This window comes from Macaca nemestrina, chromosome 9 (genome assembly GCF_043159975.1).
Source record: "Macaca nemestrina isolate mMacNem1 chromosome 9, mMacNem.hap1, whole genome shotgun sequence".
Lineage (NCBI taxonomy): Eukaryota > Metazoa > Chordata > Mammalia > Primates > Cercopithecidae > Macaca > Macaca nemestrina.
In genome coordinates this window covers 40,322,454-40,349,932 of record NC_092133.1, presented here as the reverse complement: position 1 = coordinate 40,349,932, position 27,479 = coordinate 40,322,454, and the positions used below count along the sequence as shown (strand labels likewise).

The 27,479-nt window shown below is 47.7% G+C and overlaps 1 protein-coding gene and 1 long non-coding RNA gene across 2 annotated transcripts; one reads left to right on the top strand and one right to left on the bottom strand.

Moving 5' to 3' along the window:
* Nucleotides 1–2,293: 2,293 nt before the first annotated feature.
* LOC105480105 (free fatty acid receptor 4) lies at nt 2,294–26,675 on the top strand. Its single transcript, XM_011738566.2, has 3 exons — nt 2,294–3,596; nt 12,399–12,527; nt 23,220–26,675. Exons 1-3 carry the CDS (start codon nt 3,030–3,032, stop codon nt 23,607–23,609), a joined length of 1,086 nt encoding a protein of 361 aa, XP_011736868.1. The 5' UTR covers nt 2,294–3,029; the 3' UTR covers nt 23,610–26,675.
* LOC105480103 (uncharacterized) lies at nt 16,403–17,268 on the bottom strand. The gene is made up of 3 exons (XR_986295.2): nt 17,167–17,268; nt 16,643–16,752; nt 16,403–16,532 (listed from the first exon to the last, which is right to left on the bottom strand). It is a non-coding gene; the product is annotated as an uncharacterized lncRNA (long non-coding RNA).
* Nucleotides 26,676–27,479: the final 804 nt, after the last annotated feature.

Sequence of the window (27,479 nt, the reverse complement as noted above, 5' to 3'; positions counted from 1 at the left end):
AACATGGAGCAGGAAAGGAGGATAGCAGTGCTCAATACGATTTTGTTTTGAAAACCTGTGCAGAGTGTAACAAGTGCATCTAGCCCATCAGGAAGCTATTGTTGTTGGTTTAAAAAAAAATTTTTTTTTGAGACAGGGTCTTTCTCTGTTGCCCACATTGGAGTACAGTGGCATGACCATAGCTCACTGTAGCCTCGACCTCTCAGGCTCAAGTCATCCTCCCACTTTAGCCTTCCAGGAAGCTGGGACTATAGGTACAAGCCCCCATGCCCAGCTATCTTTTTTTTTTTTTTAAATTTTTTGTAGAGATGGGATCTGGTTATGTTGCCCAGGCTAGTTTTGAACTCCTGGGCTCAAGTGATCCTCCAGCCTCAGCCTCCCAAAGTGCTGGGATTACAGGAGTGAGCCATTGCACCTGGCCTTACTGTGGTTATTTAAGAATGAAACAACAGGTCGGATGTGTGTAATCGCAGCAGTTTGGGAGACTGAGGTGGGTGGATCATTTGAGGTCAGGAGTTTGAGACCAGCCTGATCAACATGGTGAAACCCCATCTGTACTCTAAAATACAAAAATTAGCCGGGTGTGGTGGTGGGCGCCTGTAATCTCAGCTACTCAGGAAGCTGAGGAAGGAGAATCGCTTGAACGCAGGAGGCGGAGGTTGCAGTGAGCTGAGATGGCACCACTGCACTCCAGCATGGATGACAGAGATTCCCTCTCAAAAATAAAAATAAAAAAAGAATGAAACAACAAAATTTTTTACCCCAACTTATATGTATTATTATTTTCCAAGATAGTTACTAAATTGTTAGGACACAAAGTCTTATTAAGTTGTTTGAACCCAGCTACTTAAAAAAAGAAACTGTTTCTGTTTGGTTTTTCTTTTAGCCTAGGGGTACCATGAAGGTGCTGTGAATGGAGAAAGTTTATGAGCCTCTGCACTCAACATTTTGCCATTGGTAGAACCCAGGAGGTTAATGTTGGAGAAGGCCTTTGAATGCAGAGAGCCCACCCTGGTTGTACATTCTGGGGAAACCTCTCTGTGTCTATATCACACCAGCCTGTGATGTAATCAGTCTCTTTCTGTCTTTCTCTGTGTTTTCCCTCTTGCTTTCTGTCTCTCTCTCTCTCTCTCTCTCTCTCTTTCTCTCTCACACACACACACACACACGTACATATACATATAGTTTCCTTTCCCTCACATAAACACTAATATTCCCTGACCCTAATCAGACAATTGCCAAAACCCCATTTGTCTGAATTCCCTTTATTTCAATTTTTTGCCCTTTTTCAACTGTTTCAGGAAGCAAACCAGTTCTGTTTTTCAACTCGAACCTAGTCAGTGTTCAAGCTGAGCATCTACTTCTCAGGTTAGAAGTCACATTATCAGCTCAGACCCGTTTGATACCGTGAAAAGCAGACACACAAACGGACCCCCTCCCCAGACAGTACTTGCGACTGACGCAACCAGCCTGAAGTACTTAGGTTTCTTTTCTTTTCTTTTTTTTTTTTTTTGAGACAGTCTCGCTCCGTCACCCAGGCTGGAGTGCAGTGGCGTGATCTTGACTCACCGCAACCTCCACCTCCTGGTTTCAAGCAATTCTCCTGCCTCAGCCTCCCAAGTAGCTGGGATTACAGGTACCCACCACCACACCCAGCTAATTTTTGTATTTTTAGTAGAGACAGTGTTTCACCATGTTGGCCATGGCTGATCTGGAGCTCCTGACCTCAAGTGATCCACCCGCCTCGGCCTCCCAAAGTGCTGAGATTTCAGGCATGAGCCACTGCGCCCAGTCAGTACTTAGATTTCTTAAGATCCAGCCTTAAGAAAGACAATTAGAAGACAGAATGGGCAACTGGGAGAGGCCTGGTAATATGGCAGAGGGGAGAGGGGGTGAAGGTGTGGGTGGTAGGAGGGTGGCTGCTTGGGGAAGTGGCCACTGGATCTTAGGCCACAGGCATACTTTTCCATCTCCAGCTTCCTCATTTACAGAAAACCAGACTGCAGTGGTGTGATGGAAATACGTGGGACGGGGACAGGTGACTGACTTTCATTACTAACCAGAGGACAGCTTAGACAAGTCACTCTGGCTGGGCCTCAGTTTCCTTATCTCTAACAGGACTGGATTGCCCAGTGCTCCTCAGACTGTGGCACCTGGGGCACATTCATAGCTTGTGTGTGTATCTGGCCTTGAAATATCTGTCTTCCCGGGATGGCAAGTTTATTAAAAAATTTGGAAGGACTCACCCTTTTTACAAGAAAGCATTTTATGTCATTGTTCAGAATGCAAAATATATATGCATTTTAGTTACAGTAACATTTGATAACATTTAATGAGTAATTACTGTGTGCCAAGTGTGCCAAACTCTAGGTGAGCTTCACAATAGCCTAATGAGGTATTATTATTCCCATTTTATAGATTAAAAATCTGGGGTAGAGGGAGTAGATAATCCACCTAAAGATCTGTTATTAAGTAGTGATACAAGATCTCCACTACCTCTCTCCCCCACAAAAAATATGGACTCATTACAAGTTGCTTTAGGATCTACCTCCAGACCCATGGAGTTTCTTTAGTAAAATCTGAACGACACAGGCCAAAATAATCTCCAAAGGCCAGCTCTGACACTTTTAAATCAATTTTAGCTAAATCCGTTCACAAAAGGCTTCGCACATCCAGTGTCCCTGAAGGATGAAGGAGGTTAGGCAGGCCCTGCGGGGGCTCGAGGAATTCGCTAAGTGAGTTTTCTGGCTTCTGAGTACACTTTAAAATGGCCAGAGGGCGCGAGGCTTCCGGCTAGGCCGCCACCTCCCCGCCCAGCTGTGGTGTTTGCAGCCAGTGTTGTCGGGCACTTCCTCGTTCCCGCGCGCCCCGGGCGCAGCTCCCTGCACCCAGCGCTAGCGCTCCTCAGAAGGGAGGGGGCCAGAGGTGAGATTTCGCAACCGCCTCCCTCCCTCTTTCCCCGCCTTGGCACTCAGTAGTCTCCCAGATGAGCACTCTCTCAGACCGCTGCGGGCCGCCAGGCGCCGGGAATGTCCCCTGAATGCGCGCGGGCAGCGGGCGACGCGCCCTTGCGCAGCCTGGAGCAAGCCAACCGCACCCGCTTCTCCTTCTTCTCCGACGTCAAGGGCGACCACCGGCTACTGCTGGCCGCAGTGGAGACAACCGTGCTGGCGCTCATCTTTGCAGTGTCGCTGCTGGGCAACGTGTGCGCCCTGGTGCTGGTGGCGCGCCGACGACGCCGCGGCACGACTGCCTGCCTGGTGCTCAACCTCTTCTGCGCCGACCTGCTCTTCATCAGTGCGATCCCTCTGGTGCTGGCCGTGCGCTGGACCGAGGCATGGCTGCTGGGCCCCGTTGCCTGCCACCTGCTCTTCTACTTGATGACCCTGAGCGGCAGCGTCACCATCCTCACGCTGGCCGCGGTCAGCCTAGAGCGCATGGTGTGCATCGTGCACCTGCAGCGCGGCGTGCGGGGTCCTGGGCGGCGGGCGCGGGCCGTGCTGCTGACGCTCATCTGGGGCTACTCGGCGGTCGCCGCTCTGCCTCTCTGCGTCTTCTTCCGAGTCGTCCCGCAACGGCTCCCCGGCGCCGACCAGGTGAGCGCCCCTCTGTGCGTGCCGGGCAGGTGTCCTGCGCAGGCTGGGAAGCGGGGCCCCGACGGGAGCTGGGATAAGGATGATCAACAACAATAGCCATTTAGTGCACTTAATCGTTGTGCCAAACCTTGTGTCCATCTCTGTGAAGTTTAATCTCTTAAATCTCACTACAACGCTGCGCACACGCCCTCCTAAATGATGAAAGTGGAGTCCCCCAAATTCTTGCAAAATGCAATGACTGTTCCGAGGTTAATTAACGAGTAGTTTAGGAGCGAGACGGAACTTTGGGGGTGCAGGGTGGCCAATCACTTTGTATTGAATCATGATTCCTCGCCAGGTGTTACAATACTGTTATTATCACGCCCACTTCACAGATGAGAAGCAGAGGCACACCGAAGTGTATAATAACTTGCTCAGAGTATTTTACCCGTAATTCGAGGAGGAGTTGGGCTCCTTCCAGAAATTTATCGCTAATTCAAGGAGCAGTTGGGCTCCTGTCCAGGGTTGGGTTATGGTCCTGCTTTGAAAGCGCGTGGGCAGGCGCGTGTGACCTAGGGACCCCAGATGCAATGCTGTCTTTAGGGGACTTGTGACGGAATTCCCTTCCGGGGTCTTCAGTATATTTCAGCTGCACAACGGAAGGATTACACTAGAACTTCAAGGTGTCCTGGGCACCTGAAATGGGCAGATTACAAAGGCTGGGCCGACGAGCTCTGTTTTGCGTAGCGGGTCCATAGTTGTCATTATTAGGTCATGGGGGGGGGGGCGGTGGGAGTGACCACCATCTGAATAAGGTTCTGTGGATAGTGCAGGACATTGGATCGGGTCCCCTCGAGTCCCGCGGTCCGGAATCCCGAGCTCAGGTCTTTTTCTTCTGCCGCTTTGTCCCGTGGTTGCAGGGTTCGTGCGCCGAAATCCACCCGGGAGAGTAGACTTAGACGCGGCGTCGCGGTGGAGGACAGTGGCCGCTGTCTGGCTGTCTTCCCAGTGTGTTTGGTTCTCCGTGCCTCGCGGAGAGAGATAGGGAAAGGACCTGGGTCTGTGCGCTGGGGGCTCAGCCTCCAGGAGCGTCTGCCGTGGCTGGTTCTTGGTCTCCCCTTCCCTACCGGGGTCGCTGGTTTTCCGGCCCGGAATCCCCTGCCCTTAAGCTCCCTCTCCACGTAGGACTGAGTATGGGGTGCCCTGAGTAATCGTGACACAAACAGGAATCACAGTCCCAAAGAGGGACCTTCTAAGTGGTCAGAGAGGGGAGTAGGGAGGGAGAAATTACATGTCACCAGGGGAAGACTCAGTGATGGAGATACACACAGCCCACCAGGGACACCCCTGGGTGTGTGACCCTCCAGAGCCTGGAACAGAGAGGTGGTGCTTCTCTGGGGGTTTTCCCAGACCTGTCTCTCACACAGCCCTTTATGGAGGGGATGGGGTAGGATGGATGGAGTCTGCCTCCTGTATCCTGTGTGAGTTTTTTTTTTTAAAACATAAACTTAAAATACTTGTTTCTAATGCTTGTGTGAAATACATTGTGAGGTGTTTGTTCGTTTATGGCCTTGAATGATTAACAGGCAGGAGCCCCATTAAGCCTGTGGCACTTGATCAAATAACATGCAAGCTTGTGGCCATGTCCACTCAAGAGGGGCCCAGAGAAGCCAGGATTAGCTGAGCAGGTGGGTGCCATTTACAGGCAGACCACGGGCTGCGGCTTAGTGGGCAGGCTTGCTCTTAGCCCACACACACCTGAGAATCAAGGTGGGACACGCAGATGCCTCTGAAAGCACGGATCAGGTGGGGGCTGGGCTTCTGCTGTCAGTTTCTTTGATTTTTTTTATAAGTTATTCTCTCAACGAGTTATAGTACTTGTATATTTCTCACAGAACTTGAGGTATTTCACCTCATGTTCTTTCTTACGGGAGAAAATGATGTTCAGGGAATGAAAGACCAGGTAGAATGTATCTTGAAGGTATCTTAAGTTTTCTGATGTGTATTTTGTGCCTCTCCCTTTTTTCAATGATTTCAAGTATAATCCTAATTAATTGGCAAATGACATTAAAAAATAAGACTCTTGTCACTTCCCAGCCAAAGCCCAGACTAAAATTGTGTGCTGACAGGGACACAGGCGACTGTTTGGGTGAGAAGGCCTTGGCATAGGCGAGGGCCTTCCGTGTCTTGGCCACTTAGTGCTGTACCCCTGTTAGGGAATCTGGGTGTGGTTAGAGCCCTCTGTGGTGCTTCCAGAGTGGTCACAGTTGCGCTGCAAGGTGCTTCCGTGGAGGTCAGTGTTGTGATGCCTGGGCACACAGACCTCCCTTGTTTTAATGTTGAAATACTTCCTTGGTTTTAAGAGCCTTTGCTGAGGGATTTGGGCAAAGCCACTGGGAGAGAATGAACCTGCAGTGTGCACTGGGGGCCAGGTGAGTTAGTTACCCACAGGAGCCCTACTCACTGAAATTAGTAGAGGTAAGGTGGGAAAGCTTGAAATTAAAAAAAAAAAAAAAATCCCTGGGCGCAGTGGCTCACACCTGTAATCCCAGCACTTCGGGAGGCTGAGATGGGCGGATCACTTGAGGTCAGGAATTGGAGACAAGCCTGGCCAATGTGGTGAAACCCCGTCTCTATTAAAAATACAAAAATTAGCTGGGTGTGGTGGCATGCACCTGTAGTCCCAGGTACAAGGGAGGCTGAGGCATGAGCATTGCTTGAACCCAGAAGGTGGAGGTTGCAGTGAGCTGAGATGGTACCACTGCACTCCAGCCTGGCTAGCAAAGCAAGACTCAATCTCAAAAAAAAAAAAAATTTTTTTTAATTTTAAAAATGGGACAATCTTTTCTGGCTCTCCATCTTCTTTGTCTTCTTTCCTACCTGTCTGCCGCACCCACCCCATCTCTCTCTCTCTCTCTCTCTCTCTTACACACACACACACACACACACACACTTTCGCACCTACCTGCCCAGGAACCCAACAAACAGAAAAACCCCAGTTTCTTAAGGGTTGTTGCCTGAACACATAGGAAACATCCCATTTTATAGGTTCAGCAGTTGAAGAAATACGTTGAAAAGAATGAGAGAAAAAAAAGGAGGAGTGTAGTCATTAAGAAAAAAAAAAGCAACAGGAGGATCTGGTCTAGACTGACTGAGTCTCACATTTAAAATTAGCAAAGGCTTGTTTTCTCAATCACCATATTCCCAGCTTTCTGCTTGTGGATTCTGCCTGCCCCATCCCACTTGGAGACTAAATATGGATGTTTTGAATGGGGGATATTTTCCTAACCCAAACCACACGCTGAGAGAATCAACCAAGCCTAAGCAGATGCTGGCTCTCTCCCCTCAAGGAGCGTTGGCCAAGGAAACTGCCCCTTAGAGCTTCTCCGACCTGAGAGCCCTCCTGAAACAGAAACTCAATCTCTCGTCCATGTGGGCTATGGGTGCCCCGTAGTTCATGGTAATCAGACTCTAAAACTCCCCTGAAGAGAAGATGAGGGGATAAACATCCTATAAATGTGAGACAACTTGGTATTTGGAGTGGGCTTTGGAGTCAAACGTTCTGTTTAAATCCCATCTCTGCCATTTGGGAGCTTTGTGACAGAATCCAAGCTGTCTAACCTCTTAGTACCTCACTTTCCTCTTCTGCAAAATGGGCATAATTATAGTATCAACCAACCTTACTGGATCGTCAAGGGCACTGATATTCAGTAAACGGGCCAACACCTGGTGCATACACAGTTAAGCGCATAAGAATTGCTAGTCATTATTAGTTTCCTTATCTTTGAGCATAAACGTTTTAAACATTCTTCAAACAGTATAATTCTTCTGATTGCCGTAAAATAACAGACTGCCATTTTAAGAGGGTGTCAACATCCTAGCAACGTTGACATCTCAGCCAGGTCAGCTCACTCTGCCTCAACAGGATTCCAGCCTGTGTGTGCTGTGGCCCTGGCTGGGTGGTGACCCACATCGGCAGGTGGAGAAGACTGTCTGTCCTGGCCAGAATGTGCTGCCCATTCATTGTGCAAACATTTACTGAGCACCCTTCCCCTCTTGCCCCTGCCACAAATCATGTAAATCCGCCTCCTTCTCTTCAAGGAGAAGCACACAGATGGTCCTAGATTCTGGCCTAATGTGGTCCTCACAGTCACCCCACCCCATATTCTTTTGTTTATTCTAAAAGAGGAAATCCCTAAAGTCACAGAATGGCAAAAGATGGAACCAGAATGTAGCCCCACTGTTTTGGGTCCCTCTGGATGCCATCACCCTTGGGTTTATACTTCCTTGGGGCACTTGATCCCACTGCCCCACCCTACCCTAATTTAATACCAGGCTAGTCATGTGAATGTTCACGTGTCTCTGCCGAGTGTGGACTGTCTGAGGAAACAAACACAGTTTGCTTGCCTTCGTTACGATTAGAGAATACTTTTAAAATATAAGAAAGGAAGCATCTGTTGCGTTGATATTTTCTCTTTTTTGCTGGGTAGCTGATAGAAGAGGAAATATCCAACTAGGACTCCTAGGTTCCTAAAATGATCTTGAAGTCTTCCATGTTGATGGCAGAGGTGAGGCATAGGAACAAGGATTTATCAAGGGTCTCCAGAGGTACTGCAGGAAGAATCATCAGAGGGACTGATAGGCAAACAGCTGGAACAAACAGCTGGAACTGATCTGCAAATAGGCAGTGTTTGCAAGTAAGTCAGCCAGTGTGGAGAGGGTCAGCATTTCCGGTGCCTGTGGACAGATGTCCCCATCCACAAGGGGAGTCTCCTTAGAAAATCTCATTTGGCAATTTTGTCCTGAACACCTAATATGTATTAGTCAGAATTCTAGGTGCTGGGATGCTGGCTGGAAAAAGGCAGGCGTGGTCCCCACCCTTAGTAACACACTTCAGCGGGGGCTCCAGACAGGGAAGGGGATGATTGCACAAGCTGTGGAGAGCTGTGGAAGGGTCTCTGCTGGGTGTGGGGAGTCCAGGAAGCTATTGGGAGATGACGGTGTCCCCAGTGAGTGTGAAGATGAGAGGAAGTAAGCCAGGCAAGGGGATGGAGACCAGGAGGGCATTATAGGCAGAGGAGAGTCCACAAGGAGGCCAAAGGAACAGTGAGTACTGTTCTGAAACTTGCAAGGGGTTCTCCACCACGCATGTGTACAGCGTGGGGTGCAGTGGGGGCAAAAGACAGTGCTAGAAGGGTTGGCAGAGGAGAGGGAGAAGGGCCAGAGTCGTCCTGGTAGGAAGTTTGAACTTAGTGGTGATGGCCTGGTCTTGGTAAGGGTTGGGGGCAGGTCAGTGAAAATGCGATAGGTGGGTGAGTCAATGGCGATGAAGGAGGAGCTTAGAGATTCCTTCTGAGTGGGGAGGAGGAGGTGGGCAGAAGGCCAGTGCTACGGTTTCTGGCAGCTTGGAGAATGGCGGCCCTGTGCCCTGATTCGGGAAGTGCGGGAATCAGGTGGAACCATTTGGGGATGGGACCTTCAAAGCTTAGTGTGCCTGTGAGGCCTCCTGCTGAGATGTCCTCATGGCTACTGGGTGAGTCTGGGGTTCAGGAAAGCACGGAGCTGAAAAGAGTAGATTGGAGCTTTATCTGCAAAAGGAGCCGTGGAAATGGGTGAGATAGCCAGGGAGAAGTGGAGACTGGGATGAGGCAGAACACATTTGGGGGATCCAAGTCACACTTATCCCTTCACCGTGAGTGGCCTCCCATTTCATTCCAGAATTCTGGTCTGACACCTGAGCTCCGGCCTCCCTATGCCCCTGGCTGCGGTCCTTCCAGGCATAGCAGAAACAGCCCCTCCTAGGTGGCTCTGCCCTCTCCGGTCCTCTGAATTTCTCTGGGCACTTCCAGCTGCTTGTCCTGTCCTGAAGTGTCCTAGTGCTTCTCTGCCTCCCTCACTGCTGGAGGATAGGGCCAGCGCCTTGCTCTTCCTCACCGTGGCTTCGCTGTGGTCAGCCACCATGTCTGGAGTCGGGTGGTTGAGCAAATGAATTAAAGAAGACTATTGTTGACTCTGCCAATTCCGCTTCTGTAATCAGTAACAAGGCAGACCTGCCACTTTTGTTTTCCAAGTTCCCCTTTTAAAATCAGGAGACATTTCACATGTGCAGAAAAAGTACAGAGAATATAAGACTCACACCTCCACCTTACAGATTTGACATACTGCCTAACTCCTCTACCTGTCACAGCCTGCGGGAGAATATCTAGAATCAAAACGACTTAAACCAAATGGATTTTCCCACAGAAACCAACTTATGACACCAACTTGGATCTCTGTGGGCATGGCACCTGTTATTTTATTTTTTAATGAGACCAGACAGTGCATTTAGTCAACAATACCATATAAAACCTTCTAAAGAACATACCAATCCATCATTTAGGCCCCCAAGTCAGTTGCACTGCCTCTCAGTTCATGTGTGAGGGTGTTGGGCAGAGTTCTTATCTTACTTCCTTATCACACTTCCTGCCCTGAGCAATAGCCACAAATCAAAAGGTGAGAGAACGTCTTTATTAAAGTCACGGCATTTGGTAGCTTCCTGGGACAGGTTCATTGTCTCTGTAGAAAAATAGCTGGTCAAGTTGGCAGAACTATCATGGTGGTCTGTGTTTCATGTATGATCATCATTTCACTTATAAATCAACTTTTTTCTTTTATAAAAGTAATACAGGCACATCATGGAAAATTAGGAAATTCAGATAAGCCACAAGAACAAAAACAATTTGAGAGTCCCACCTAGAAATAGACACTTCACTTTCTGGATTGTATCCGTCCATGTTTTTTTCTGTGCATGCAAGCATGTGAGTGTATGTGCAAAAGAGTGTGTGTGTTGGATGGCTATATACTCATTTACACATATACATTCTCTTCAACACACTGGGATCAGAGAAACACATAGTTTAGGGACCTGCTTTTTTTCTTTCATTCCTACTGTAGAGAGAACACCTTGCTCTATCATTATATCCTCCACAAAAGTCTTGCTAACCCTGGAGAGATTTTGGCAGACATTCTGGAAAAGGCTTTTGGAAAGAGTTGGGGGTCTTAAGAAAAGCTTCTGGGTGTCCTCTGTTTTTCTACTGTCCCTTAAAATTTTTCCATCGCAGGAACAGGAATTAGAGACCAAGTCACATTCAGGGCTGGAATCCATTTCTTCCGATTGGTGCTTTAGCGTATCTGCTCATATGTATTGCTACTGTTGTCTTGGAACGAGGGGTCCATAGTGGGCAGAAGCCTGAGTACAAAAGAGGGTGGTGTGGGTGTTCTAGAGAGCAGTGGTAGCCTCACTGCCAGTAATCAGAAGATCCTTGAAAGAAACAGGTTTCTGGCCAGGTATGGTGGCTCACACCTGTAATCACAGAACTTTGGGGGGCCAAGGCAGGTAGATCACAAGGTCAGGAAATCGAGATTATTCTGGCTAACATGGTGAAACCCCTTGTCTACTAAAAAATACAAAAAAATATTAGCTGGTCATGGTGGTGCACGCCTGTGGTCCCAGCTACTCGGGAGGCTGAGGTGAGGCAGGAGAATCACTTGAACCCGGAGGCGGAGGTTGCAGTGAGCCGAGATCACGCCACTGCACTCTAGACCTCCAGACTGGCAACAAAGCGAGACTCTGTCTCAAAAAAAAAAAAAAAAAAAAAAAAAAGCAGGTTTCTTTCCAATTACCGAAATGTGTGAAGCTTTAATAAACTTCCCCCTACCATGTGTTCACACCAGCCCAGTCTTGATTCACTGTTAAAAATTCTCTGCTTTTGGCCTAGTAGAGCATTCAATGAATATTGGTCAAGTGAATGAATGAATGAATGGTATTTCGGATGCTAATGCTACTCCTAGACATTGGTTAAGATGCCTTGGCCCTTCAAAATCAGTAACGTGGTCTTTTTACACAGCATGTGCTCTTAAAAATCTGTTCTATATGCATGTGTTAGGGCCACTTGTTTTCTAAACAGTTTTGTTTCTGTAGTCAATTGGGCATAGGAATTTTATATGTGGGGAGTTAGTATACACACACACACACACACACACACAGATATATGTCTGTTTTCATTGGCCTATTTATTCATTGGATGAAATTGTTGCAGAAACTATTTGTAACTATTCAGTAAGGTCTCCATATGTTTCAGTTCTCGCAGTTAGTGTTAAACATTTGAATCAATACAACCTAGTGATAGCAGCAAGATCACGAACCTTCACACTCTTCTGCCATATTCCATTGGTTTTACATCTTGAACTGTTTGTGAGTGGAGGCTGATCTTTGCCTTGGGGCTCTAGACGGCCAGGTTGACGCAGCTCAACACACTTTAGACACCTGAGCACCCTCAGCATGAACACTTAATGCTTTAGCACAGACCCTGTGGCCTTCGGCTTACACAGTGTGACTACAGGGAAACCTAGTTCCTGTTTCGATGTGTTTGTTACGTAGCATGTCCTTTCCAATCTCTGTAACCTTTCAGGGGTCCGTTTTCTTTGTTGTAAAATGGCAGGCTTGGAAGAGAAGGCTCAAAAGCCCTTTGCATGTCAGCCCAGGGAAATAGAAAGACCACACCTGGGAACCGACTCTAACTCTTACCACCCTGTAAGCCTGAGGCTCAGCTGCTGTCCCTGGAGGGCAGGAAACACAATCGTGGCTATTCTGAGGGTCAGGGGCAAGTGCTTTGTAAGTGGAATTGTGGTGGGCAGTTGGAGGGATTCTGGGGTTCAGTGTCATGCTGGTTGTGTAACTGGGAAATGCAACCGCGTAAGTGTCAGGAAACCCTCAGTAAGACTGAGCCAAAGGCCAATAAGAAGCCAGCATTTACATGATGTTCTTTTCCTTTTTGTAACCAGGAAATTTCAATTTGCACACTGATTTGGCCCACCATTGCTGGAGAGATCTCGTGGGACGTGTCTTTTGTTACTTTGAACTTCTTGGTGCCGGGACTGGTCATTGTGATCAGTTACTCCAAAATTTTACAGGTATGTTTGTTTCAAGTGCTACCACTGAACTTCACTCAGACTTGGGGTTATTTCTGCTAGAATCTTAGAATTTGGGGTCGGAGAACACCTAAGAGTTCACGCTCAATCTTGATTCACTGCCCAGGTCTACAGCACTGAGGAAGGAGAGGGTGTTTTTTTTAAAGTTATATCTTTGTGATTATGTTTTTGCTCATCACTAAAGTAATACCAGGTCATTACAAAAAATTAAATTAAAATGAAAGAGACACATAAATGTAAATAACACAGAAACTGAAAACTTGCTCTACCTTCTTAACAACTCAAGATGTATTTTTTCAGGTTATTTTTCTTACAAGCTTATGTATGTGTCTTGTATACTGTGTGTGTATTTGATGAACCACATGAAATTGCAGGTTCAAATGGTCAAACGGTTATCTGGCACTGTTCAATGTTCTTTTCGGATATGAGATAATACTCTCTGCTCTGTAACTCCTTTTTTTCACTTAACATTATATCTTAACATCTTTCTACATCATTCCTATATCTCTAGCTCATTATTTTTAGTGGCTACAGATGTGACTTCTTTTATTTTATGGTCTTTTGGGCTGTGTCCATTGTTTCCCCATCGCAAACACTGCAATACTGGAGAATGCATACATTTTAAAACATTTTATTGAAGTATTATACACATATATAAAAAGCACACTGAGCATAGGTATAGGCTCTAACTGAGTGCATTCATGAAAGCAGCTCCCAGGTCAAGAAACGGAATATTACCAGAAGTCCCTCCTATTATCTCTCAGTCGCTACTCCACCCACCCTCAGGGAATGTCCATTTCAAATGTGCACTGAAACAGGAAATGATCTCTACCTTCAAAACAAATATGTACAGGGACATAAAAAGGACAAGTCAGCCTGTTTTATATCTCTTAAGGCAGCCCATTTGTGAGTAAGTTGCCTGCCCAGGCAAACAGCATGGGTGCATTCATGTTTATGCCCATTTTAGAAGGTTTACTGCAAAGCCCTTGAACCCTCGTGGAGGTTTATAGTTGTTGAATCTTGGTTTTACAGTGTCTCATGTGTGGGTCATCTGGCAAGTAGGCACATTGAAGCAGTGCCCTGTAGGGCCTGCTCACCGTCTGGTCACTTTTATGGCCCTTTCTTTGCACCTGAGGGTCTGTAACCTTCTTAGATGCTCAGAACCCATAGCCAGGCCAACCTCCATCCAGGTCTGCTAATCCCTGGGTCCTGTGGGACATGGCCCCTCCATGTCACTCATGAGACTCTTGCCCACCCAATGACCACTAAAGTGACACCCAGCCTGGGGCTTGTTCAAGTGCAGGAGGTAGATTCAGGCCTGGAGTTAAGGTCTGGACAGTGCTTGTGATGGGACCAGGCATATGATAGTGCTATATAAGTGTTAGCTATTATCATTAAGTTAAAATGAGAGAAAAAAGAAGATAAATGTAGAACTTTGTGAGAGAAAAAGGAAGATAAATGTAGAACTTATTTAACAAATATTTACATAGTGTTGATCCTATGCCAGTAACTAACTCTTTAATTCTAATAAGAATAACAGATGAAGAAACCCAGGCAGAGGGAGGTTAAGTAACTTAAGTTACCTAAGGTAACACAGCTTGTAAGTGGCAATCAGGATTTAAATTCAGGCAGTCTGACCCTTGAGTCCCAATGCATTAATTCCTCAGACATGTGTTAAGGGCCTGCCCTGTGCACAGTGCTTGGGGGAAAGGAGGTGGGCTAAAACTGAGCAAGACACATTCTCTATCCAGAAGGACCTTTGACATAGAAGGGGAAGAGGGAGGAGACAAACAAGGATGCTGATATTGAAAGCACAGAAACTGAACACAATGTGGAAGATACTGAGACTTTGCAAACACTTTGCAAACTGTTAAATGCTACACAAACGTAAGGGACGAATAAGGGGTATAAGAAAGAAGAGCAGGCCAGGTGTGGTGGCTCATGCCTGTAATCCCAGCACTTTGGGAGGCCGAGGTCGGCGGATCACCTGGGGTCAGGAGTTCAAGGCCAGCCTTGCCAACATGGTGAAAGCCCGTCTCTACTAATAATGCAAAATTCAGCCTGGCGTAGTGGTGGGCGCCTGTAATCCCAGCTACTGTGGAGGCTGAGGCAGGAGAATCGCTTGAACCCAGGAGGAGGAGGTTGCAGTGAGCTGAGATTGCACCACTGCACTCCAGTCTGGGCAACAAAGTGAGACTCTGTCTCAAAAAAAAAGCAAAAGGCCATGAAGACAGACAAAGAGACTTGACAGTGTTATTTTAACAATCTGGGTTTGAGTCTTGAATCTGCCACTTACTTGCTGTGTGGCCTTGGCCAGGTTAGTTACCATCCCTGAGCCTCGGTTTCCTCATCTGCAAAATAGTAAACATAATGCCAGCAGTGTAGAGGTGTCATAAGGCATATAGGAGATGCTACTGATGGGACAGAGAGAGCCATGCCTGCCTGTCGCAGGCGATGAATAAATTATGACGGTCGTGATTTGTTAGGCAAGGCTGCTCTTCCCACCCTTGTCTCAGAGCATGCTGGGAAAAGGTGCTGCTAAGATTTGCAAGAGAATAAACAACAGCCCAGATTTGGAGCACATCAGGAACAAGGAATTGACGCTAGAGCAGGGCTGGCTGGAAGGGGCGGCAGCATTTGATCTCCTTCCTGGAGGTCTCACTCCTGAGTTCCTTAGGGGCCAAGAGGGCTGTGGTCTGCCCCTTTTCACTCGTACCTCACGCTTCTCAGCTGCCTGCTGAGGGAGGAATGATTTTCCACCCACCCCCATCTTTTTCTCAAGGCCAGGGTCTACCTGGAAAAATTCTATGAGACCTGAGGAGTTGGGGCAGGTGTCCTCTTAGCAACCCACCTCTAAACAGCAGTTTACTCTTGAAGCACCTTATGTCTAAACCCACAGCCAACCTTCACTTCTCCCCATCACAGACCTCAGAACAGCTCCTGGATGCAAGAGCTGTCATGACTCACAGTGCAGTGAAAGGGCACTCTGAGTAACAGAGTAACAGGTCAAATATATAATTTACATTCTATCACCATCCTCACCTTAATGCCCTGTGTGGTCTGGCCCTGCTGCCTTTCTCACCTTCATATTTCACCCTCCTTTGTGTCCACATTGGCCTTGAGGCTGTACTGTGCACTTCTGTCCCAGGGCCTTTGCACCTGCCACTTGTTCTCCTGGATCTGTCTTCTCCAGATTTCTGCATGGGCCACTTCCCCACTTCATTTAGTCTTTACTCAAAAAGTTCTTCACCAAAAAGTCTCCCCATCAATCTCCAATTCCTTATCCTGATTTATTTCTCTTCAAACACTTACTACACCTGTCATATTCCATTTATGACAGTCATCTGTCTTGCCCACTACAATGCAAGCTCCATGAGAGCAGAGGTTTTGGTTTGTTCACTGCTATATTCCTATGCCTAGATCAGAGCCTGACTCATTCATTGTAGGTGCTCAATAAATATTTGTTGAATGAATGAGGCATAAGCCTTGGATCACATTGAAAGGGTCTATAGGGTAGTCTCTTCTTGGACAGTGGGACAATCACTGAACAGAGAGTCCTAAGACAGGAGTTCTAATCTAGGCTGTATCACTGTGTGACCTTGGGCAAGTCACTTAAGTAATGTGATCCTCAGTTTCTGCAGGAGCCAAATATGCCTCTGGATTAACACAATAAAATGAAAGAGCAGATATAATAATGTTTTAAAAATCACAATTTTAATCCAAATATCACTTAAAAATTACTTTCCACCTTATTAGCAAAATTCACTGTTGCCCATTTCCCAGGAGGACTATGACATTTGTCCTTGCTTGGTACCATGAGTTTGCCAGGCTGATAACTTGGAAGCAGGCAATTTATACCAGGTGGATGGAGTGTCTGGGCAGGGCCTCAGTTTGCAGCTCCTCCTCTGTGAAGATATACTTAACTCAGAGATACTGAGTCAGCTTTTCTGTACAAGCTTTTTCTGTGAAGCTTGGTTTTACATAACTCTGTAAAATAAATTGAACATCAATGTTAATTAGGCATAATAACAGACAATTCACAAATTGTTTGAAGCCATGGGATACATAACTACAGCCCTTCCAGTCCCACTTCTCACCTGTCACTAGCTCCTGTAACCCAGGTCTCATCTCCAGGCTTGAGAAGTGTCTCTTTTTCACATCACCCTGGTCTTCTATTGCTCTAAAGCAGTATGTCTTCTAGAATGTTCTGTAGAGTGCCATGGGAATGTTAGGTGTTAGAAAGGGTTTGGGAAATGCTGGGATAGGCTAGATGGGATTCTTTGCTGCAGGACTTCACAGAATGTTTATTATGCCAATATACTTTGAGGATCTCTCACACAGTAATAGACCAGGTATCATTGCTAAACGTGATTACAGAACCCCCTTTTCTCCACAGAGCATCTGTCTGCGCTGGTGCTCCATGGAATGCCTTTTTGGAAACCCTGCTCTAAAGTCTCCACCCTCCTTCCTGGTTCTGACCTGGGCAAGAATTCAAAGCAGGCTTCACCCTGGCTCTTTCCCTACTGGCCACCCTTCAGGGGCTGCTTCATGTGCTTGAGGCAGTGGCCTTATTCACCCTTCTGCCCTCCCTGCTTCCTCTTTCCTTGTTACTCAGACACACCATACATCTTCAGTGATTTTTTCCAATCAACAGTTTTCCCAAGGGAATAACCTCCCAGCAACTCCTAAGTGCCTTCAGATCAGGTTGTAACCACTGTTTGGGGCTTGCTTGACGTCATCGCCCAGCAACTGTTGCCATGGCAACTGAGATGCCTCTACCCTTTTGTAACAGTAGATGTTTATTGATCCCCCTCTCATTGCCCACATAGGCACCAGAATGGAAGAGCAGCGTGGGCGGAGCTGCCTTGCTTATTGCTGTGTGTCCAGCACCTATGAGTGCTTAGCACATAGCAGGAGCTTATAAATATTTGTCGAATAAGTGAGTCTGTGGCTTGCAGATGGAAAACCCTCAGCCTGTCTCAGGGCTTAACTGAGAAACAAAATCTGTTTCTGCAGAACACGAGACGTTAGACAGTGAACACAAAGCCCTTTCTCCACGCCTGGCCTGCATTCCCCAGCTTTGGGGGCCTGAATGCTGGTCACGAAAAGGGAGGTGGAGTCTCTGGAAAGATGGAATCTTCTGTCCAGTGATTCTAAATGGGAGGCTGTTGATTGACCAAGCAGCCCCCAGAGGAGACTCAACCTTCAGGGGCCCAACGTTGTCAGTAGGAACACCCTCTACCCATCCCCACATGTTGGCAGCAGTGGTCTGCTGGCATGGGGTGGCAGAAGGGTGTGAGGTGGGGTGGAGGCTCCCCACCATCTTCAGAAGTTCATGTGAGTGTGGAGGCAGTGAGTCTCAAAAAGGTCTCTCTTCAAAGGACTGGGGGGAACTTGAGACGGAGCCTGTTGTCCTAGATGAGCAGCTGCAACACTTTCGTGGGCAAGAATCACCTGGGGAGTTTAGGAAACTTGCAGATTTCTGGGCCCCACCCAGCCCCACACAATCCGAATGTCTGAAGGGGCCCCCAGCGTTTGCATTTCATCATGTACCCAGTGGCCGTGGACCACATTCCCCAGAAGCTGTCCGCCTCTGCTGGGGCGCTGTGCCTCAGCGGAGAAGAGCACTGGCACCTGGCATGGGGTACACTCCTCTACTTCACCGTGAGGCCGCAAGCAAGTCAATTCCCTTCTCAGGGCCTCTGAGTTCCAAAACGGCAGCAACCGCAGAACCTATCCCAGAGGCTTGTTCTGAGGATTAGGATTAATCCTTGAAAGTTAATTGAGCATTTAGTTTAATCCAAAAGCACATCAAGCTTTCTGCCCAATGCAGGAGACATTTGCAATCCTGGATCAATGTTAACTATCCTTGACATCTAGCATGGGGAGAGGAGGAGGAGAGGAGCCACATCTGGTTATAGAGCCCCATTTTCTTCCTCACCCCCTACCAGCGGTGGGAACTGTGGAGAGAAGGAGACAGTAGCATCTGTCAGTGCTAAAAAAGATCCAGGCCGGGCGTGGTGACTCACACCTGTAACTCCAGCACTTTGGGTGGCCGAGGCAGGCGAATCACCTGAGGTTGGGAGGTCAAGACCAGCCTGACCAACATGGAGAAACTCCATCTCTACTAAAAATACAAAATTAGCTGGGTGTGGTGGTGCACGCCTGTAATCCCAGCTACTCGGGAGGCTGAGGCAGGAGAATCGCTTGAACTGGGAGGCGGAGGTTGCAGTGAACCGAGATCCCACCATTGCTCTCCAGCCTGGGCAACAAGAATGAAACTCCGTCTCAAAAATAATTAATTAATTAATTAATTTAAAAAAACCCCATCCACTTTTGCACTTGGCCCGTGAGTCAGCCCAGTTTGTTTGTCTGTCACCCACAGCCATTGTCAGGCCCCTGCTAGGGCTCTGGGCCGCAGAAGACACAGGCGTGCCTTGCTTCAGCTCCCATCCCCCAAGGAACCGGCAGTCGGGTGGGGGTCTGTGTTGGTCTGTTCTCACACTGCTTTAAAGAACTGCCTGAGACTGGGTAATTCATACAGAAAATTTACAGCTTTCGTTGACTCAGTTCCACATGGCTGGGGAGGCCTCAGGAAACTTGCAATCACGGCAGAAGGGGAAGCAAGGACCTTCTTTGCATGATGGCAGGAGAGAGAAGAGAGTGAGCAGGAGCAGGGAAAACTCTTATCAAACCATCAGATCTCATGAGAACTCATTCACTATCACAAGAACAGCGTGGGGGAAACTGCCCCCATGATCCTAACACCTCTCACCTGGTCCCTCCCTCCACACGTGGGGATTACGGGAATTACAATTCAAGATAAGATTTGGGTAGGGACACAGATCCAAACCGTATTCGGGTCAGAGGTAAGAAGGACGCCTGGACATCTACCACATAGTGTATGTGGCAAGTGTCGCATGAGTGCCTGAAACACAATGCTGCAGGATGCCAGGCGGGAGATGAAACACGAATCCTTCTCCGAGTTCCTGGCATTAGTGTTTGGAGTTAAAGGCTGGGCAGAAGCATTCCTACAGGCGGAGATAGTAGAGAGTGGGAAAGAACTAGTTTATGATAAAGAGAATGGGCTGGCGTCAGGCTGCCAAGTTGGCAGTCCACCTCTGCAACTTCTTAGCTGAGTACTGCTGGGCAAGTTTGGTAAGCTCTTTGAGCCTCAGCTTCCTCATTTGTAAAATGGGGATCATCACAGCACATATGTCACAGAATTGTTGGGAGAATTTAAAAAGGTAAACTAAGTGATAGGTAAGGGCCTGGCACATAGTAGGTGCTCCATAAATGTGAGCCTTAATCAACATCACTCATCAAAAAGTATTTTTGTGACACTACACCAGGGACCCTGGGTACATCGTTGCCCTTCTTAGGATGGTGTGGGTAGCAAGAGGGACGAAGTTGCCATCAGAATCAGCCCTTGTGGGCCCCCAGCCTGTGCTTAGGCCTCAAGCGACACCCCTACTCAGAGGCGGTGCCAGTTCCTCCGCAGCCCGCCCACCTGACACCCTGCCCAGCTGAGATTCTCCTAGATCTGACAGCCAAGGCAGGTTCCTGAGATTAACCAGGTTTCACCTGAACACAAGTTCTAACTTTGATTCTACATAGTGATTTCCAGACTTGGATGTGCCAATACAGCCTCCAGCATTTGAGCCCGAGGTGGTGCCCTGTGTCTCCTGAGCAACCTTCACCCTGCAGAGCCATCGAAGGGAGGGGAGGGCTGAATAGTGTGGCCATCCCTTTTGAGCCTTTTGTGATTTGTCTCATATTTAATCCCACTGAGCTAGATTTTCAGAGATGGGGGCTCTGACCCTGTATTATCAGTGGAGTGACCTTCCACACGCTTCTTAAATTTCTTGAAATTCAATTTCCTCATCTGGGAAGTGGGAACAATGATAGTGCAAATCTAAAGAGTAGGTGTGAAGATTAAATGTGACGATTGAGAATCAAATGTGCGGCACAGTGCCGGTCACATGGAAGCCCTCAGTAAGGCTAGAGGTCCGTATGACTGTGAGGCTGTTCACTCAGCATCTGTTGCCCTGGTCTCCACTATCAACAAGTGGACCTAAACTCCTGCACAGAGCAAGCAGCCACATTGAATCATAAAACAAACAACTATCCTTTAATTAGCTAGTTACAAGTTGTTTTTTTTTTTTTTTTTTTTTTTTTTTTTTTTTTTTTTGAGACAGGGCCTCACTCTGTCACCCAGGCTGGAGTGCAATGGCGCAATCTCGACTCACTGCAACCTCCACCTCCTGGGTTCAAGCGATTCTCATGCTTCAGCCTCCTGAGTAGTTGGGATTACAGGCGCCCACCACCATGCCCAGCTCATTTTTGTATATTTGTAGTAGATACAGGGTTTCACCATGTTGCCAGGGTTGTCTCGAACCCCTGACCTCAGGTGATCTGCCTGCCTCAGCCTCCCAAAGTGCTGGGATTCGAGGCATGAGCCACCATGCCCGGCCTAGTTACAAGTATTCTAACGGGAATATTTTCAGCCATTCTGATCTTGCAGTTAAACTGGCCTGAACTGTGAATGATGTTAATTACCTTCTAATTACTCCCCGTCTTGAGATTCAGGAGTCTTGGGGGACACCTGTAGGATCTCCTGAAAGAAGAGTCCAGAATCCCCTTCTAAGCCCACATAACCAGGGCTGCCTTCATTGCCTGCCATGCCTCTGCTTCACTGCCAGCCCTGTTCATTAATACAAAATATTAGAGGTCCCAGCAGCTCCACTTGGTAGGAATTTATTCTACCGATATGCTCACCTAGGTGTGCAAGGATATGCATGAGGAAGCTCATTCCCCCAGTTGCCACCTCTCAACAGCGGACATAAATATAAAATGGTCATTTTCCACAAACATCACCAGCAGTGCTCTGACCAGCTCCTCTGTCTTGCTGGGACAGGGGCACCTTTAATGACACCTGTGTCTGATTTACAGCGCTTTCCAGTCACTTTTTGGTTATTTACAATGTCAGTCTCACAGTCAGTTCAAAGCTTCCCCTGCCCGAGGCATAGGATGTGGGTGTGTGGTGCTGGAGCTGGGAAGAAGACAGAGAAGGAGGATGGGCTGCCCTGCCAGTGGTCTGGTCTCCCACAAAGACAAGGAACTTGCATGATTGCCCATATGAGGTGGTTGCCCCCTCTGTTGGTCATTGCCTCTGATTTCCCTGTGTCTGGTGGTGGTGCCAACAGGCCCTGCTGTTGAGGGGATCATTCCCAAGCAGCACCCACTCCAACCCATGGGCGGGCCCTTCCCACACCCACTCCCAAGAGGTATGGGAAGACCCTTCCCACACTCTCAGCTTCATTTTCAGGTTGGCTCCTGACAGCAGCTGCTCCAGCAAATGAGCAGCCTCTGATCACTTCATCCTTCCTTACCCCCTGACTCCGGGGCCTGTAGGCAAGACTAGGATCCATTTTCTCCCGCTCCTGCAAAAGGAAAGGAACCTAGGGTGGGGTCCAGTGCTCCCTTCTGCCTGGCCTGCCACACGGGTATACCATCTCCCACTCAACAACCTGTACGGGAGTGATATGGTTTGACTGTGTCCCCACCCAAATCTCATCTGGAATTGTAGTTCCCATAATCCCCATATGTCACGGGAGGAACCCGATGGGAGGTAATTGAATCATGGGGATGGTTTCCCCCAAGCTGCTCTCGTGATAGTAAGTTCGCACAAAATCTGATGGTTTTATAAGGGTCTTCCCTCTTCGCTTGGTTCTCATTCTTCTCCTTCCTGCCGCCATGTGGAAAAGGACACATTTGCTTCCCCTTCTGCCATGATTGTAAGTTTCCTGAGGCCTCCCCAGCCCCACAGAACTATGAGTCAATTAAACCTCTTTCCTTTATAAATTATCCAGTCTTGGGTATGTCCTTATAGCAGCATGAGAACGGACTAATATAGGGAGAGAGGGGAAGAGTATGCATACTGCTACTTCAGCTGCTACCTCCCCAAACAAAGCCAAAGAAATAAAATACTCCTCAATAGGGGCTGAATAAATTGCAACCACCATTTATAGAAGATAACAAGAATAAAGTGCCTTCTCTGTGCAGATGTGGCCCGAGCACCATGATATATTGCTAGGTGAAAAAGGAGCGAGGCCCGGAGTGTGGTGCGTGGTGTGGGCCCATCTGTGTACCAGCAGAAGAGCAGATGCCTGCAATCCCACAGCCAGGAATATTGTGTGTGGTAGTGGTGCATTTCCAGAAGGCCATATGGGAAAATACTTATGCTGGTCACCTCTCAGGGTGGAAATGGAGGGCACAGAAGGCTGGAGACCTGATGTTCTTCGTTTGCTCCCCATCAGAATAGCATTGTTTGAGTTTGTACCCTGAGCACATTGTGCTTGCAAACAATTAAAGAGTCACCCCTTTTAAAAAAAATAACGGGGAAGATGTCCCTCTTCTAGACCACCCAATTCAGGCTTTTCACTTCCCCTCATAACTCTGTTTACGAGGTAGGTGATTTTCTGCTTTATTTCTCAGGAGTCCAGCCAGGGGTCCCGTTTCTCCAGCACATTCTAAGCTTGGGCAGGCAAAGTCCCAGAGGCACACAGCCTCAGTGCCTTGGGGATAGCAGATTCCACCTCCTGGGCCCCTAACTCAAAACCCCCAACAACCCTCAGTCACCTGTGGCTCCAGTCCTGTTTTGGTTTTCCACAGATCACAAAGGCATCAAGGAAGAGGCTCACAGTAAGCCTGGCCTACTCGGAGAGCCACCAGATCCGCGTGTCCCAGCAGGACTTCCGGCTGTTCCGAACCCTCTTCCTGCTCATGGTCTCCTTCTTCATCATGTGGAGCCCCATCATCATCACCATCCTCCTCATCCTGATCCAGAACTTCAAGCAAGACCTGGTCATCTGGCCGTCCCTCTTCTTCTGGGTGGTGGCCTTCACATTTGCTAATTCAGCCCTAAACCCCATCCTCTACAACATGACACTGTGCAGGAATGAGTGGAAGAAAATTTTTTGCTGCTTCTGGTTCCCAGAAAAGGGAGCCATTTTAACAGACACCTCTGTCAAAAGAAATGACTTGTCAGTTATTTCTGGCTAATTAGTTTTTCTTTATAGGCAGAGTTTCTCACACCTGGTGAGCTGTGGCATGCTTTTAAACAGAGTTCGTTTCCAGTACCCTCCATCAGCATACTCTGCTTTAAGAAAATGAACCTATGCAAATACACATCCACAGCATGGGCAAATCAAGGGGTGATCATCCAGTTTCGCAATATTTTCCCTTTATAAAAGGATCTGTTGGCCTGGTGTGATGGTTCATGCCTGTAATCCCAGCACTTTGGGAGGCTGAGATGGGTGGATCACATGAGGTCAGGAGTTCGAGACCAACCTGACCAACATGTTGAGACCCCTATCTCTACTAAAAATAAAAAAAAATTAGCTGGGAGTGGTGGTGGGCACCTGTAATCCCAGCTACTTGGGAGGCTGAACCAGGAGAATCGCTTGAACCTGGCAGGCAGAGGTTGCAGTGAGCCGAGATCGTGCCATTGCATTCCAACCAGGGCAACAAGAGCGAAACTCCATCGTTTAAAAAAAAAAAAAAAAAAAAAAAAAAAGGATTTGTTATGGGTTCCTTTTAAATGTGAACTTTTTTAGTGTGTTTGTAATATGATCGAATTTAATAAATATTTATTTATGACTGTTCAGCAATCACATCTCCTACATATAAAGCCACACCATAGTGGTTTCTGAAGTGAGTCTTAGAACCGATTCAGGACGCAGATTTCTCCTCTGAAGGGTCGCAGCCACCCTGTGCCCTACCTTGGACTCACAAGACTTTAGGATCATTCACTGATGTCAAGAGCAATTGAAGAATTTCCAAGGAACAGTTAAGGGTGACTTATTTTTTTTTTCTTTCGTTTATAAAAAATGCCATGGGCCCTTTTAAGAGAATCAGTGTCACAAAATCAGAGAGAAAGTAGGATGACTCTGAAATGTTTGCGAGTGAGTTCACGGAGTGGTTTACTCCTGATCCATCCAGCAGAGATGCTGCTTAAGCACCAGCCATGGCAGACAGTGTTCTCTGTGCTGGGAATTCAGTGGTGAACCAGACAGCCATGGCCCTCTCTCAGGGAGCTTACCTTCAAGTCAGGGATAGAAAAACTAAATAAAAGTCAGTAAATTATATCTATATACAGATATATAGATATATTTGAGATGAGGGTCTTGCTCCAAGGCCCAGGCTGGAGTGCAATGGCACAATCACGGCTCCCTGAAACCTCAAATGCCTTGGCTCAAGCAGTCCTCCCGCCTCAGCCTCCCAAGTAGCTGGGATTACAGGTATGAGCCGCCACGCCTGGCTACAAATCAATAAATAGCATAGCATCACAGAGTGAATAAGCACTGTGAAGAAAATGGGGCTGGGGCTATGGCAGTGATAGGAACTTAGATCAGGTGGGGGGAGCCTAAGAAGACCTTTCTGAGGAGTGACATTTGGATCAAAAGGTAAGCGACAAGAAAGGGCCACCTGTGTGAATAGGGGGAAGGGACACAGAAGAGATGTTAGTGCAAGGATGCTGACATGCTTGCAGGGAGAGTGGTGTAAGCCGACTATTGATGGAGCCTCCTCTGCACTAGGCACTGCCTTTAATGCTGAGACGAGGGGTACCCAGCTGGGGCCTGTCAGATGAGGCCAGAGAAATTGCAGAGCTAGATCACATACGGCCTAGGAGTTTATTCTGTGCTCCAAGCCCCTGGAGGTTTGCAACTGGAGACTGACGTAACCTGATAAATGTGTGCAAAGATTACCCTGGCTGCCGTGCAGGGGATAGACTCTGAGGAGCATGAGTGAAAATGGAGACCAGTCGGGCAGCTGCTGAAGTGGAACAAGGGGATGGGACCTTGGAGGTGAGTGGCATTAGGGAGGGATTGTGAGAAATGACTTGTAAATATACTTTGGGAAGGTAAAACAAAGAGGATTTATTGATGGAAAGGATGGAATTGACAGAATGCGAGGGAAAGAGAGGGTTCAAGGGGAATACCCTGATTTTTTAGCCTGTCGTGAGTTGGATGGTGAAGCAGGCAACAAAAATGGGGGAGCCTGGGCAAAGATTAGGGGTGGGGGAGCCAAGAGTTTCATTTGGAGCTCATAAGTTTGAAATCCCAGTGAGACTTCCAAATTGGATAGGCAGTTGGATGCAGAAATGTGGAGCTTGGGCCTGGAGATGCACATTGTTTGGAGTTATAAACGGTGTTTATAGGCCTATGGTTTTACAAAACCTCCCTTGGAGAGAGAACGAAAACCAGAGTCAAAGATTGAACCCAGGGACACTCCACCACTTGGAGGTTGGGCCAGTGGCTGGAATGCACAGCAGCACAGGGCCTGGCGTATAGCAGGTGTTCAACCAATCTTTGTTGCTGGTGAGGAAATCAGCACCAGCAGTAGTGACTGCTTATGCAGTCTCTGGAGCAACTTGCTTCTGAAGTCAGATTCATGGAAATCACAAGCTCGAGGACAAATGAACAGAGATGTTCTGCTCACTTTAGTTAATAGATTTGATCAATTAAACCTGTTTTTGGAAGTGATGTGTGGTTATCTTATTGAAGCGGCATCGCTGTCTGGGGTAAATAACAGGGATTTGTCATCTTGTGCCAAGAGGATTAAGGACATGGACATAGGTGGGTGGGTTAAGGAGCAGAATGTTTAATAGGCAGAAGAAAGGAGAGAGGAGAGCAGCTCTCTCTCTCGTGAGACAGAAGCATCTGAAAAAGGAAAAGTGGTGGACCACAGCATATTTTATAGGCAGGCTTGAGGAGGTGGTGTCTGATTTACATAGGGCTCACAGATTGGTTTGACCAGGTGTGACGTTTACATAGTGCAGGAGAAAGGCTGGCCACCCCACCCAAATCTGATTATGCAAATGGACTTTCCACTTGGCCATCTTGTCTGCTCCTTACTGCACTCATGGCTGGCAAAAAGGGAAGATGGAACCGCCATTTTGAACATGCTTAGTCTTAGGTAGTACATTCCAATGGACACATCTGCTGGCATTCACCCATGCAAGCTTCCAACTTGCTTGTCTATGTGTGCAGCACGATTTTACAGGCCGCTCTTTGTTAGAAAAGGATTTAGGGGCTGCTTTTCAATAAAAGGAAAATCTTATCAAGGACTTCCGTACCCTCGCTATCTGCCTAAGTAATTTCTTTTTAACTCCTATATCATTATGGTTCCCTGAGGTTGTCAAACTGAAGCTGCGGAGCAAGGCTCTGACAGCCTTGACAGCCTGTGGTTCCGTGAGAGAGGAAGGCAAAGCTCTCCCATGCACATCACCTGTCTCCTCTGTCTTTGGTGGAGAACGCTAGCATGGGGCACCCAGGAGCCTCTCACGGTCCCTGGATATCCCAACACCCCGGTGGAGATCTGTGACCCTTTCCTCACTCCCAGTGCATTTCATAGACGTCAGCCTGGCATCACCAGTTTTACAGCTCCCCAGAGCTCTAACAGACATTGCCTAATTGAATCCTCACTGCAGCCCATCAGGCAAGGACTATTTTCCCTTATCTCCCAAGAAAAGAGTGAGGCTCAGAGAAGCCTTATAACCAGCCCCAAATCCACAGCTAATATGTATCTGAACCAGATGTGCACTTAAACCAAGACCCTCTGGTACCAAAGCCTTGCTGCTGTTTTCAACATGAGAAATGGAGGCCCTGGGAACACCTGAAAAACTGAGGCAAGTGGCCTTGCACCCATACACTAGGGTTCCCACGTGCTGCTAATGATGCAGGATGTTAGTGTTCTGTCCCAGCCCCTGCTACTTAACCCCCACCCAGCCCCTCCCTGCACTCCAGGTGCTCTGATCTTTCCTATAGAATGAGATTCCAGAGCCCCATCTTCCAATTTCCCCAGAGGCCTCCGTCCTCCCCCTCAACATTTTGCCTACAACTGAGAGGTGAGTTGCATGCTAGAGACAAT

Bases quoted from the DNA above. Each gene is read 5' to 3' on its own strand.
- LOC105480105 (XM_011738566.2), top strand. From the start codon at position 3,030: ATGTCCCCTGAATGCGCGCGGGCAGCGGGCGACGCGCCCTTGCGCAGC. The intron at 3,597-12,398 runs GTGAGCGCCCCT...TTTTGTAACCAG, and splicing joins GGCTCCCCGGCGCCGACCAG to GAAATTTCAATTTGCACACT. The intron at 12,528-23,219 runs GTATGTTTGTTT...GGTTTTCCACAG, and splicing joins GTTACTCCAAAATTTTACAG to ATCACAAAGGCATCAAGGAA.